Consider the following 16,056-nt stretch of genomic DNA (forward strand, 5'->3'; position numbering starts at 1 on the left):
CACGAGCTTTGTTTGAAAAGTGAAACACATAGTAAATGTTATACATGCAAATAATCATCTGTTGTTATTTCATATAAGCTTTAAGCTTTCTACTCAATCCTGGATGCAATTTAGTTAAGTATTGAAATTTTGTTTGAAAATATGGAAGAAAAAATAAATACTGTTTAAACCAAATAATCATCTTACATTTAGAAAAAAGAAATGTTTCTGTCACAGATATTCATGTGTACATTTTAAAGTTTTCATTTTCTTTATTATACCATAAACTATGTAAACCATATCCTTTTTTGACATTCCTATCAACTTTGCAGAGCCTAAAAAATGCTGATAAAGGGCAGATAATAAACAGACTGTGGAGAGAAAGAAAAAAGATAATATCTGATGGCAAAGTAGTCAGCAAATCCAAACCAAAAAACAATCCATATCTTTTCTTTTTTTATTGTAAAAATAACATGGTCACTAACATAATGATTATATGCATTTTCATTGAAATTTGTCATAATTGTAACTGTAAGCACATTGTAAATAGTGATAAGTAACGCTACATGTACATGCTTATTAAACTTTTCCAAGTTTTAAACTTTTCCAAGTTTAATAATTTTATTCAAACATGTTTTATGACAAAACCTTTTTTGACAAAACTTTTATATAAAACTTATATATAAAATAGTGATGTGCCATGTCATTGTGACTTTTGATAAATAAATAAGTTAACATGACTGTGGTATTTTGTGATTTTTCTATTTGAGGCGTTTCTTTTGCCTTGCTGACAACTCCAATCAATACAATTACAATCAAATTCCTTCAATTTTCGTACAAACGCACAAATGAAAAATTAAAACAAGCGCAGAGACATGAGAGAATAATTTTAAACTTTGCATAATAAACGAAATCCATGATTCTAATAACTTGATGAAAAAAAATTTTGTTGGTCACCATCTAATTTCTTTTTTAGTTATCTCCCCTGAACGTGATTTGTTTCTTCTTTTAGGTCATTTTCAAGAGCATTTTGGTGAAATAAAAATAGAAGACAGTGTGTTATTTTATTGTATAACACAGACTAGTGAAAAAAGGCAAGCTTAGTTGCAATTTACAAACGTACAGGCAGTTTAATTATATTTCTATTTCTAGGTCAACCTGCAATGATCAATAGTTTGAGGAAATGCTAAGTGTCTTGGACTTTCAACAAATATAAAAAATTCCCACTCATTGTGAAAATGTATCTGTATACCTTTAATAGAATTACATTTTGTGTAATGTTAATTTATATGTTTGTTTCATTCAACTTAATACTGTACATATAATATGTTATAAACATTAACAAATAAACATGAAATAGGAATTGTTAAATAGACATTGGAGAAAATTGAATAAAATGTGTATATGCATAGAAATAAATAAATAACATTACAAAATACATGTATGTATATGGGACATTAAAATAAATACAATATGAAAGATTAAGTAGACTTCACTATAGAAAATAAACAACAATTTGATTTTTCCACTTCTTAAAGCACCTTAAATACATCTATTATTGCAAAGACAAATAAATAAACAAGAGGGCCATGATGGCCCTTAAATCGCTCACCTGTATATAGGCCCCCCGGAGCGGGGCCAGTTTAAATCCCAAAACTTTTATTTGAACAAACTTGGTAGACACCCATTAGAAGATGTTTCATGCTAAACATCTAAGGTCTAGCCGGTCAAGTTTTTTCTTTACACATATAGTTCAAAACAATGACACACCTGGGGCAGGGCCAGTTTTGACCCAAGGGCTTTTATTTGAACAATCTTTGTATACACTTACTAGAAAATGTTTCATGCTAAATATCTAAACTCTAGCTATTCGGGATTTTTCAAAGAAGATTTTTAAGTTTTTGCTATACACATATATGGAAAATCAATGTCCCCGGGGCGGGGCCAATTTTGACCCCAGGGCTTTAATTTGAACAAACTTTGTAGACACTTACTAGAAGATGCTTCATGCTTAATATCTAAACTCTAGCTATTTGAGTTTTTTCAAAGAAGATTTTTAAGTTTTTGCTATATACACATATAAGGAAAATAAATGACCCCTGAGGCGGGGCCAATTATGACCCAAGGGCTTTTATAAAAACAAACTTGGTAGACACTCACTAGAAGATGTTTCATGCTTAGTATCGAAACTCTAGCTATTTGGTTTTTTTTCAAAGAAGATTTTTAAAGTTTTTGCTATACACATATAAGGAAAATCAATGACCCTCTGGGGCGGGGCCAATTTTGACCCAAGGGCTCTTATTTGAACAAACTTGGTAGACATCCATTAGAGGATGTTTCATGCTAAATATCTTAGCTCTAGCTCTTTGGGTACTTTAAAAGAAGATTTTTTAAGTTTTTACTATATGCATATAGGGAATTCAATGACCCCCTGGGGCGGGGCCAATTTTGACCCCAGGGCTTTTATTTGAACAAACTTGGTAGACACCCATTAGAGGATGTTTCATGCTAAATATCGTAGCTCTAGCTCTTTGGGTTCTTTAAAAGAAATTTTTTTAAGTTTCAAATTCAAAATTTCATCATTTTAGTGTTTTAATGTTGAATTCTGCTTAAGCCGGTGCTAGGGGGCGTGGACAGTAACTTGCACTTTCCAGTACCGTCCATGAACTGGCTCATTCAAACCGAGCCTGCAACATTTTCAATTTTGCCGTGTTGGGCTTTCTTTAGGGATTCTGTATTTATCTATTTTACTATATGCATATAGGGAAAATCAATGACCCCCTGAGGCGGGGCCAATTTTGACCCCAGGGCTTTTATTTGAACAAACTTGGTAGACACTCATTAGAGAATGTTTCATGCTTAATATCTTAGCTCTAGCTCTTTGGGTTCTTTAAAAGAAGATTTTTTAAGATTTTACTATATGCATATAAGGAAAACAATGACCCCCTGGGGCAGGGCCAATTTTGACCGCAGGGCTTTTATTTGAACAAACTTGGTAGACACTCACTCGAAGATGTTTCATGCCAAATATCTAAGCTCTAGCTCTTTGGATTTTTTAGAAGAAGATATTTAAAGTTTTTTCTTTTGGTTGCCATGGCAACCAGAGTTCTGCATGGAATTTAATTCTTTGAACAATTTTCAAAGGTGTCCACCAAAGGAACATTCCTGTGAAGTTTGGATGAAATTGGCTTGGTGGTTTATGAGAAGATGTCATTTAAAGTAGAAGTTTACGGACGACGGACGGACGATGGACGCCGGACGAAAAGCAATCACAAAAGCTCACCCTGTCACTTTGTGACAGGTGAGCTAAAAAATGTTAGAAACAAGTCACACTTATATGTCAAAATATTACAAATAATATCACACATCATTGACAGTTCATCTTTGTCAGTCCATCTCAGACATTACTATCTTCTGATAATAAATAATTCACAAAAAAACAACAACAAAACTTGATTTCATATCAGATTAGTCTGATTTCACCTAAGATTTATTTGAACTTTACCTCATTTAAACTTGAATTCACCTCAGATTTATTTGAATTTTACCTCATATAAAGTTGATTTCACCTCAGATTTATTTGAATTTTACCTCATTAACTTGATTTCACCTAAGATTATTTTGAATTTCACCTCAGATTAATATGAATTTCACCACAGATTTTACTATCTTACAATGCTTGAAAAAGGCAGTAAGAGATGCCTTAGTCACAGGCTGCCGGTACAGACCGGAATATCTAGCTCGAGGGTAACTGTTTACGGTGGTAGACGAGGCTCTGCAGAGTAGTTACCAGACAGCTAGATATTCCTGTGTTTGATTCTACTAATTAATTACATTATTGAAAGAAATTACCAAAACTAACATTTACACAGAAGTTTTTCCTTGCAGTAGCGTATGAATTCACAACTTCATTCATAATGGCACAATAACGTCGTCCTAAGAATGCTATTCATTTGTAATAGGCACATGGCAATGACATCATATAAATCACACAACCTGTCTTACATGAGGGGTGTAAGACAGGTTTTTTAGCATCGTTGTAAACAGTAGATAATTCTGTCTGATATGCAAGGAGATGCTTTAGTTTGTACTTAGTTCTCTGATAATTATCAATAATTTAATCCCATGTTGTTCTCTGGCTCAGTACCATCAGTATTGCTGAAAAAAAATCAAGGTAACAAAACAATATTTTAAGGTTATACATCATCTGCTTTTAATACTTGATGATAATCTTTTTCTATAAGTATTGTTATAAAATAACAATCAAATCAAAAAAGTAATTTATCATTTAAAATGCCAAATCAATGAGTTTAATTTTTTTTAGGGGCTTGGGGTAGCTCCATACCTTTGAATATATATATATATATAGCAACTTTGTGCATTATTTAAGGCATGATTTGGCAATCAATAAGATGGAAAGATCCTTTGTCATCTGGCTTTATAACTTTCTTCAACCTCTTTGCAGGATTCAATCCAACTATCTTAAGGTATTACCATCCTAATGCATTACCTCCGCTTTGAAGAGTATTCAAATAGGCTAGAACTACCGTTAACTACATTGAAAATTAGGGCCGTAGGTTCAATCCCCAGAAGGGGATTTTTTTTTCTTTCTTTTAATATTATTTATGTATCTCTCATGTCCCATTTGAAAAGAAAAAATTGTTTAATTTTGATTTTTTAATTTATTTAGCTATTTATTGGCTAGATAATGCTACTCTAGTAATAAATATGGTACCTGATATTTTCAAAGTGTAATAAAATCAAAACTAGACGGTAAAAGTATTTCATATTTTACAAGATCAACCAATATACTTCTTTAAAAATTTAGGGAAACTTTGAAAACAGGCAGTCATTTGGGTAAATTTTAAGGATTTTTTAAATTAGGCTCCCTAAGTAGGAAAATGGTCAGACACGTGGTAAAAATGGATGGGGTAGGGTAACATTTTTATATAGATTTCATAAATTTTAAGTAGAAACCATAATTTTGCTTACGTGGATTGTTAGCTGAACGGTACTTTTTGTTTCTTACAAAAAATTAATGGGAAAACATTTTTCATTAGAATGTTATTGCAGATTATTTAAAGGTTCCTCATTTCTAAAAAAGGGCCCTCATAACATCCTAGCTAGAGTTCAGAAAAGTGGCCTTAACTTGATTTCCGTACGGTAAACTTTGTTTAAATTGTCCATACAGGTGTACTTTAAGGTATATATCTGACCTATGATGTCAATTTTTTGGTTCCTTATGGTGCCCATTAGGGTCATAATACCTTAAAGGGAAAGCGATTCTTAGTCAACCAACAAATTCATGCATCTCTTTGTCTTCAAAAGCCATACAAATTGCATGACTAAATATTTTTAACAAGGATGAAAGATCTACATACTAATGGAGTTCCCTTTGTGCATTATGTTAAGCATTATGTTAATCACAAGTTGGCACTTAAGAATAACCACCAACCAAACAAGCAATTCTTAAAGTATTTCAAGCAATACAAAAAACCCCTTAAAGTTAGAATCCTGCAAGAAATATATCAGTAATATTCTGAAGGTCTATGACCTTTCAGTTATGCCATTTTGTAAATCATACTGAACTTTTGACTTTTTAGATAAATCATCAGGGTTTGTCTGAATTATCATGATGTGCTAAGTTTCCTTGCTTAATAAGGAAATTATGTTTATACAACAGATAATCCAAAAGATCAAATTTTCTAAGGATCACTATTTATAAACTAATATTTCAACTTTTCTCTAGATTCTGTTTACAGTAAATTTGTTTGAACGGTTCCAAGTACTTATGCAAAACTGATTACATGACACATTTTTTTACGGATGGACAGAGAGACTGACAGATAGACAATTAACCTTTAGACAGAGGGCTAACAAGCTTACAGAGCTTAGCTTTTTCACAAGAAATAACCAAAGTCCTTGACAGGATTCAAACCTAAAGCAAAAAGGTGGAAGTCATTTAAAGACAGTAGCCTTAACCACTCAGCTACACATGCTTTAGTCATAGCAGATCAGGTAACCTATCAGTTTGCCCAAATTGGCAAAATTGAAAATGTTCACTCTGATTGAGTCCTAAATAATGTAAAAGTTGGGTATAGTTTTTTACCAATATTCCCATTTGCTGAGTCCATAACCTTCCATCCCATCTAAGAAATATCTGGCATATCTCTCATAAATTTTAGCATCCCTTCCATCTCCTATATAAAACTGTCTTGTTTCTATGACAACAACCTTCAGTGTTCTTTGCTGTTCTCCTGAAAAACAAATAATTGAGGTGTTTTGTTTGCCACAAATTTTAGTCTATAGAAATTACTCAACTCTCTTCAAAATATTTTAGATACATGCATTAAAATAGGCATCTGAAATTTTGTTCATGAAAAGCTTCTTATGATCCTAAAAACAGAAGAATGGGTGTCCCGTAAATGAGACAAAAATAATTAGTGAAATACTTCATAAAATGGAATTTTAGAACGAGATCAGACGTTAAATAGTTTAATACATGTATATAAGAGAAATATTTAATACATAAATGTGTTTTAAACACGTCAATTTTAACATGATATTGTTCTTGTATGATTAAATTTTTATTCTATGATCATTTTTGATGAACATTGAGGCCAAGGTATCAATTTGGAATGTATTACTTAAAGTACCAGTACTAAAATGTTTACATGTTTGGCTGTGTGCTATAGTATGTGTAGTTGTCTTTTATGTAATGAGATAGAAAATACAAACTATGAAAATACCTGCTTTAAAATTAACAGTAAAGTTAGTTGATGGAGTACCGTCATCCCCTAGGTTATGAAATTCCAGGTCATGCCAGGATACTGTGTCCATTTCTCCAGATGGATGAAAGATAAATCCACAGTGTAATCTGGGAAAATAAAGAGTTACAGTTACAAATTGATACTTCAATAAAACAAAACAACAACAAACAACATTTTCATACCAAAAAGATTGATTTAGAATTAGTGTTTCTCTATGAAATATAAAAAGATTTTATAATTTACATAGATCTACCAAAATAATGTATCTGCTATCATTATTTTTTTAATCTATTTTTTGCACTCTTTGTAAATGAATCTGACAGTAGGTTTGAAACCTACATTAACTATGCAAATGTTTCTTTTTTTTGTAACTATAATATATTCATTTTTGTTTCATCAATTTTTGTCAACATCATTTGCGAATTATGTGTATTTTTGTCTATATATACATCTGCTGCAAACTTATGCATGAACATACTTCTACACTTTAACAAAGAGAGCAGTTTTTTTTGTACAGTATGATTATTATCTTTTATTTTTTGGTTGGGATTTACATTGCACCAACACAGTATAAGTCATACGGTGACATTCCAAATCTACCAGTGGAGGAAGACTTCAGGTGCCCTTCTGTGCATTATTTATTATTTCAGGCACAAACAGGTACCTGAACCTGGGTAGAACCACCAACATTCCATAAGCTAGCTGGATAGCTTCCTCACATAAACTTGTTACAAAGACTTTTGGCATGTTACTTGATCATATTTAATAGCTGATTATTAAATATATTATACATTACTTTACAGCTCATGCTATACAAGCTTACCACCATTATACAGGGCCATGTTACATCAATACATGCCAATTTATTTATTTTTTTTTAATAAAGATTTCACCTGGACATGGTAGCTGGCATGGATATAGCTGATAAACAGAGATTTGTTCCGTCAGGAAAATTGGCATATTGTATACAATAACGATGTAACTGCCGCCAGTTACGAATATTACCTAAAACAAAGCAAAAACATTATACAGTAACAAAAAACAAAATTGATTTGAAGAATAACTACTGATAAGCAATATGGTGCTGTTTTACATTTAAAAAAAAATTACCATCAATAAGTTCAGCAGAATTCAGTCAGAAAAATGGTTTAAAAATTCTAAAATTACTGTCACTGAAAACTAAATACTAAAATTACTGTCATTGAAAACTAACAATTTTTCGTACTAAATAATAATGAATTTGAAATGACAAGAGGAAAGGCCTATTACACATGTACAGTATTATGTATCTATATTATATGTTGTGTAGCTATATTATATGTAAGTTAATGGTCAAGTAAATCAAAGGTCTATTCCTTTTGATCTTGTAGTTAGAGAATATGTTTCAAAATAAATTGAGCTTTGAATTTTTCAGTTTCAAAAAGGAAAACTTGAAGCATATTTTTTTGTTCAACATGAGTTAGGGTAACAAATATAAAACCATATATAAGGACATGTTTACCCAGCTGGTCATGGCATTAATACTTTTGTAGAGGCTCAGTAAGACAATATGCTACATAATAAATATCCAATATTCAAAATTTAGCTTTTTAAATTTTTGCTAAAAAAAAATATTCCTATTTTTCCATGTATGTATAAACAAATAGTCTACCATAAGAGTGGTCACGAACACCTCGTATATTAATATTAACAGTATCATGGCCCTCTATATTAACTGTGCCTGTTGTGTCTCCAAACTGCTCATAGTGTGTCTGATGTATACTGAAATATATTTATAAATTTATAACAAACATCCCCACTGTCCACTGTTTAGACACAGTCTACAGACAGACAACATGACAGGGGCAAGACAGACAGACAAGAACATATAGTTTTACCCTTGAAAGGGGGGGGGGGAGAAAAAATATATATAATTAAATCACAATACAAAAAAAATATTTGGTTCTATGTACATCATCTACAATCAACTATTCAATGTGGCCAGGGTCTTCTTTAAAATATTCTTCATGTATTTAAAAGACCCAGATGTGTCTTACTGCCGTGACCCAGAGGGTAAACTACCAGCACCACCACAAGTAACTCTGATGAATTATTTCAGACGTATATTCAATTGGAACTTCTTGTAAAGGAATTGCTTTGAAAATTACAGAAAAAAAGTGCAAATTTCATCACTTCTTAGAATTACATCCAATAACCCCAAAAGACCTAAGAAAAGAAAAAGAAAACAACACAAGGTCATAGGTAAATGAACAGTTTAGGTCACTGACCCATATTCACTTGTCCCTAACAGCTGCTAGTTAAATCAAGCTAATAAATTTGAACTCTTTCATTTGAGGTAGTTGTGAAGCCTGCTGTGGTAGAACTCAGATGCCTGCCAACTTCCTGAAAGGCTCTTAGTAATTTTATCGACAGATGAAAAAGATAAACAATTGTCACATGACTTTAACAGTGTAACTTAGAACAAACAAATATAATAAAGTAAATTTATATAAAAAAGTACATTTATTTTGATTTTGCAAAAGTCACAACTTACGTTTTTAATGTGTTAAAGAAGTGTCTTGACCAAGTTTCTCGTGCAATAGCGTCACATAGAACGTCGGGATGAAGGTCTGTGTCAAAATCGAAGAATTTGGTACAAGCTCTCCATGTCAAATCAAACTTCACATCTAGCAACTTCCCCAAAGACACTTGTCTGATGGAAAAATATCAAAATACAAAAATAACATTTTCTATTATTTAAAAATTGTGCTTCATATGTCTTTTATAACACTGCATGTTTGAAACATTGCTTTTCATTGGATAATCATGACATTATAGTTTTATAATTATACACAACTGCTGTTAATTTTCTAAGAAATCTTACTTTTTTCTCTAAAAAAAGAGTGCTAAAAATGCTTTAATATAAATTTGTTATAAATACTTTGGTCTTAACTATAAACAGTTGTTTGTAATATATACTTCCAAACAACTGTTTATATATAGGGCCATATAACCTGTCAAAAATCTTGAGGGCGATTATATGATAACCTGTCAAAAATCTTTAATATAACTGGCTGTTTGGATCAATTATCATAATTTACAATGTAGATATATTGTACAATGAAAATAATATATTAATGTGAAACCATATATTATAAAATGTTGTTATTTAAGATTTATACCAGATCTATTAGGTGGTCGAAACCCAGTTTACATATACATAATTACTTATGTGCACATAAATGTTGTTATTTATAAACTATTTTGAATCACAGATTATATGGAATAATACTTCAACAATCAATCCTGGTATGGGGGGGGGGGGGGGGGCTTGTTTGGCTTTTAAGTTGCACCAATGCAGTACTAGTAATATGGCAACTTTTACAAGTGCCCTTCCATAAATTATTTCAGGCATGAATGTGCACCCAAGTAGAACCACCAATGCTAGGCTAGCTGGACAACTTCCTCACATGAAATAATCCAAAATCCCTGTTTTTCGAATCACTGGGATTTGAACCCACAGTAGTGTTGGGGCAATTCCATGGTTTAAAGTCAACCACCTTAACCACTTAGCCATGGATGCACCATACTAGTGATGTTATATGCCACTTTATTAATACTTCCAGCTTTCTCAAATAGTTGAATAAAGATTGTTGTACAGTTCTAATACCTAAGTTTCCCATCAAACTTTATACTCCAAGTTTTCATTGGTTCTACCATACTGATATGTAACCCACCAGCAGCGAACTCATTTTCCATGGTCCCACGTAGAGAGGTGTCCGGCATAGATGGAAGCTCGAGAAATCCTAAATCAGGTAGCTACACAAAATGGTCAAATACAAAAGAATATTAATAATGACCCATTTCTTTTTCTATAAATATTATACATGTAGTAATTTTGATAATATAACATTCATTTGAATCTTGCTGATAAAGAATTAAAGAAAGGAAATTAAACAGCCAACAGAATACATTGAGAATGAGATTGGACACTTCATAGCCTAATTAATTAAGCAAGAATGGTTTAACCCATTTAATTTTTTCTTACTGTCAAACCATAGGAAAAAGACATTGCCCGTTTAAAATATATCTCAAGTCTAAGGAGTTGGACCAGGACATTCCACAGAATGTCCTGGCTGACATGTCATGGTGGCTCATTAATATTTGTGACATGATTTGCAAATTAATTGTCATCTTCATATAAGCATCCACGGGTGTAATGTATGCCTATATTATTTGTACATATTTGACTTACTCTAAGATAGACAATGGTTTGGACATGATTGTCATGGCGTCTAGCTGTTGCCGTGACCAGGAACTGACCTTCTTTGTTACTTCCAGTAAGGTATACTGCATCCACAGCCTGTTTTAATGATAAATTGTTTACTTGTTGAATAATGATATCTGTAATTTTCACTTGTTTTCTGCTACACGACAAACCAAAAGCCGATTTAATTGGGCAATCAAAACAATCCTACAATATATATTGTTAAAATAAATATTAAATACCGGGACAGTTATCGTGAAAGACAAAAAATGATACATAATTTTTAATTTCGATACCGGTAGGATTAAACAGTCTAGGTATCTTGTTACATCGACACCGGTCTAGATTTTAACCTTGATCGGATGATGTATCTTATCAATTTACCTTCACTTGCACTTTCTGAATTTTGTAGCGACCAAATACTTATAAATAAATGCAGAAATTATTAACCTTTGGATGCTCCTTTGGTAATAGTTGAACTTTGTCCATATCTTCCGGAGAATTTCTCGATTTTCTTCCCATCCCAGCATTTTCACCTGTAACTTTTTTATTTTTCTCTAGTTTTCTAAGCCATAACAAAAATTTAAAAATCATGAATTTCATCAAATACCACTTATTCGGTTGAGAATAAATTCCATTAATTTTTGGCGGGTCAGATCGACTTAAAAACCTGACAATGATGATAAATGCAAGCACGCAAACTACAGCTGTCAAATCCATTTTCACATTTTTGTGTCAGTGTTATTTTCTCCTCGTATAAATTGTCCTATGCGAAAAATAAATGAAGTACCATTTGAAAGCAATGATGATGAAGTGAGGTGTTAATTTCCACTGACTCCAGAATTCTAAATGCTTAACTAGCATATAACATATCTTCATGTTTTTTTATAAATAATGCCCGTAATTATCACAGGGAAATCTGTCCTTATTCTATTAAATCTATTATAAATATACAGGAAAGAAAAAAATGACAGAGTCCCCTGTGGTAACCGTAAATATAATACATTTACAATTGTAGGGGTGTATCCTCATATAGTGCTTTGTTTATAGAACAGTTACCCATTGAATTTATATTTTATAAAGATTCATATTCTGCAAAGCCTGGATTTGTCTCAATTTATTTCCCTGACCAAAATTACTATATCTTAAATTTTGGAGGTCAAACTATTTTGACTTAGTCAGACTTTCCTGGTGGAGGAGGACCTCATGTGCTGGGCCATGCATTATGTCAGGTACAAGCCCTCAATCATAGTGCAATTAACAAATAAAAAAAACAACAACAAATAAATCATTCTATAAAAATGTTTTATTTCCCTCAATGAGGTGCAAAAAAGTATTACATAATGTCATAATAAATGAGAAGCCAAATACACATTTTATAACAAAGCCAAATTATCACAATCATTCTATAGTACAATTGTTCTGCATGCAGGCATCATTTAGAAGCACTATATAATTATATAGTCTATTTCAGAGTTTGCACAAGTCCAGCATTTTTTAAATAAAGATATTCTAAAAAAATTTGATCATTTTCACAGGGCTTCACCAATATGGTAACAAAAAAATGCAAGTAACAATTACATTTTACAATTCTAGGTCTATTTCAATAAAAATTGAAGAAATTACAAGTATTAGGTACATGTTTATGCTTATATAACATGCTTATATAACATTAAAAAGTTACAATTTGAAATATCACAATTTTCTCAGGGCTTTCTTTTTTGGCTTCCACCAATATGCTTTTAAAATTAATGTATGCAAGTACAATGTACATGTATCTACACATTTATTATTTAAATGATGAAGGAAAACAGTAATAATCATAATAATCCTTTGACCTAGCAATTGATTGTCTGCATAATTTTACTACACATTGTACTTGATATAAGTGAGAGAACTCTAAAATGGAGAAGAACATGGTGGACCTAAGCTAAAAAGGAGTGGGGTGAAAAATTGAACCAAATCAAAATAATTTTGATGAGCTCAACGAAATCCCCTACGCACCACTATATATACAAGCTATACTTATAAATATAGCTTTAGATATAAGTTTCCCATAAATTGAAAGAAAGAGAAAGAAAGATATAAAAATTGTCTATGCATTAAAAATAAAATTTAAAAGATTGCACTAACTATCAGCACTAGAAAAGATGAGTATTACTATAATCCCACTAAACTCTAATAAATAAATCATTGAAACTGTCCTTAGTCAAACCATGTAAAATCAGCACAACTTTGAATAATCTCTTATCCTCTTTTTTGAAAAATGATAATTTATTCTATCAAGTTTCAAGTTGTATAACAACTGAAGTGTCCCATTTTTTTTATTGTAACAGCTGCTGGTAAAAGACATATTCTAAAACTTAAATTCAGGAAAGATTTATAGCAATTGTTGCACAAGAATATATGACAGAGAAAATGAGCTTAACATTCAATACAAATTCATAAAAACTCACATCAAAACATAAGCTTCAACCCAACCATACAAAATATGCTGAAAATACAGTTATTTGACAGTATGTCATATTTATTTATTTATTTAAACAAACAAACAGAATCAATCATGAATCAATTTATCCATCAAGTGTACATTCCCCTTTCAATATAAAAAAGAAAACAAATACAATACTAAAATAAACAGCATATGAGAAAGTCAAAATAAGGAAATAGTAAAAGATGTTGAGAGCTCTCTTTTTCTGTCATTTACTATAAACACGTCTTATAAGGGTGCTCGATTTGTGGGTGAGTTAATGCATTTTTAATGCTCTTTCTTCATTACATTACACTTTTAACATTTTCCATCAATCTGTATATAAATAAACTAACAAAATATCTTTTATTGTTCTAAGTACTGTAATTGATAGATATGTGTTCAAGTCAATTTTGTTGAAAAAACTTCTGTTCTGTTCTGTTAAATTGTCATTCAATCTAAAATTTATGTAGCCAAGGAAAACACCCCACAAAAAATATTCACTCACTCTCTCTGACTCTTTTACATTATACTGACTGCACTTTGGTTAAAGCAATTACCACAACTAGCATTAAACTGTTTGTGCAAAAAGGTTAACAATCTGAAAAAATGCAATTTTTTTTTTTATACATTTCAATTATTCATGCATATCATTTAATAATGATATTACAAATAATGCATAAGCACTGACATGACTGTGGAAACAACTTTATCACATTATAATTTTCATATTACATAAAAAAAATATTGCAATCTATCGGCAACACATAATCAAAGCCACTTCCTTTCACATGTATATAAATAATAAAGATATCACATAAAGTTAAGATTTTTTATGAATTTGAAAATACATGTATTTTCAGCTCTTATAGTATTTCAATAGCATTATCATAAGCTGTTGAAAAGACTTCAAAATTCTCACTTCCTCGTCAAGTATATTCCATATTCATTCAAAATAGACATATATGCAATGCGTAATTCATATAAGCCATTCTGTTTAAATACGACACAAACTTTTATATACATATTATATATGATAAATTAAACAAGTTTTAATCTAAATTACAACATCAACAATAAAGAAAAGCACAAAGTTGAATTGTATTTATCTAAGTCACTTGTTAAGATATGGAAATATAAATACAGTATATTAACAACACTTTATTGGTATCAAAATCAACCCTGGTACCTAGCAATCAAAAACAAGCACAATTTGTATGGTACCCAGCAATCAAAAATACGTATGTGTTCAAATGTCCCAAAGCTGACAGCAGATAGAAAATGACAACCAAATCTTAATGTTACAGTAAAAAAAATCACAGTCATATAAATTATGTATGGCTTTTTTCGTACTTAAAATACAAAACCACTGTATGGTCCACCACATATAACATACAGTCAACCCTGTCTTAATGGACACATCAATGCAAACAAATAATAGTATAATTATGATGATAGGTGGTCTTAAACTTTTAATCACAAGTTTAACTGTAACTAGATCTAGTTCTTCATAAAACATTGATCAGAAATCATTGATATTGTGACAATTCAATTTGTTTCAAAATTTACATTAATTTTTAATTAAACCCTGCTGAATCTGTGTAATGGATTTGCTCTACTTTGGATTTTGAATTGTTCATTATCAATGAAAGGGTTTCCAAAGACAAACTTTGTATTTAACTTGACCAGGAAAGAGTACAAAATCTGGTCAGAGTGCATTGAAGTGATGTCTGGGATATCTGTGAGTAGTACTGCTATGACAACTGCTTTTCTTGCAATATTATTACATACATATATAGTACATGACTGTATTTATATGCGCTTAAGATGACCTTCATATGCAAGTGTACGAAAGAAGAGCCAAATACCAAATATTAATGTTTGTAATTTCTTTCTTATTTACTATAACAAATGTTTGTAATTTCTTTCTTATTTACTATAACAAATATGCAATATGCAAGAAAAATAGTCAAACACTTGCTGTCATTACAGACAGTTATATATGATTCTAAGGTATCTGCTTAGAAAACCCAGCAGAACATCATTACAGCCTTAAATTAGTAACCTGTGAGCAAAATATTCCAGTAGTTTAATACATAAAATATTCTTGTACCAGCAGTTGATGGCAGATTCTTAAAGGGACTCCACCAAGGTCCAGGAGCCCAAAAACTTGAAATTCGATTTTCTCAACTTAGGCACTTACAACAAAAAGATATTCAAAAGATGATTAAGAAATATTATCAGAAATAATCATAAATTTCGTATTTTTTATGCTACATTTTACCAAATTTGAGAGGACCATTTTCAACAATTTTAAATTGTGTTCTTGAAAAACGGAATGAGCTAAAATGATCTAAAATTTTGCACCCAAGTTATTGGTCTAGACCTACACCAAATGAATCATTAATCTCGAAAAATTACTAGTCCCGTCATGTCAAAAAAATGCCATGGAGTTCCTTTAAGTATCACACTTCTAATAATTCCTTCTATTAAAATTTAAATTGTTCCCCTATGGTACCATGAAATATAGATAAAAAGAATGATATTTAAATGCAGTCATTTATCTAGTATATAAATCAGCAAAATCTTGA

General features: G+C 31.1%; 1 protein-coding gene across 1 annotated transcript; it reads right to left on the bottom strand.

Annotated features, from left to right (window-relative positions):
• Positions 1-460: 460 nt before the first annotated feature.
• LOC132748017 (uncharacterized) lies at positions 461-11,838 on the bottom strand. Its single transcript, XM_060737561.1, has 9 exons — positions 11,446-11,838; positions 10,984-11,091; positions 10,399-10,547; positions 9,283-9,441; positions 8,401-8,510; positions 7,643-7,754; positions 6,729-6,856; positions 6,089-6,236; positions 461-4,137 (listed from the first exon to the last, which is right to left on the bottom strand). Exons 1-9 carry the CDS (start codon positions 11,713-11,715, stop codon positions 4,089-4,091), a joined length of 1,233 nt encoding a protein of 410 aa, XP_060593544.1. The 5' UTR covers positions 11,716-11,838; the 3' UTR covers positions 461-4,088.
• Between the last annotated feature and the right edge of the window lie 4,218 nt (positions 11,839-16,056).

This window comes from Ruditapes philippinarum, unplaced genomic scaffold (genome assembly GCF_026571515.1).
Source record: "Ruditapes philippinarum isolate M1 unplaced genomic scaffold, ASM2657151v2 ctg2495_1_1_1_1, whole genome shotgun sequence".
NCBI classification, from domain to species: Eukaryota; Metazoa; Mollusca; class Bivalvia; order Venerida; family Veneridae; genus Ruditapes; species Ruditapes philippinarum.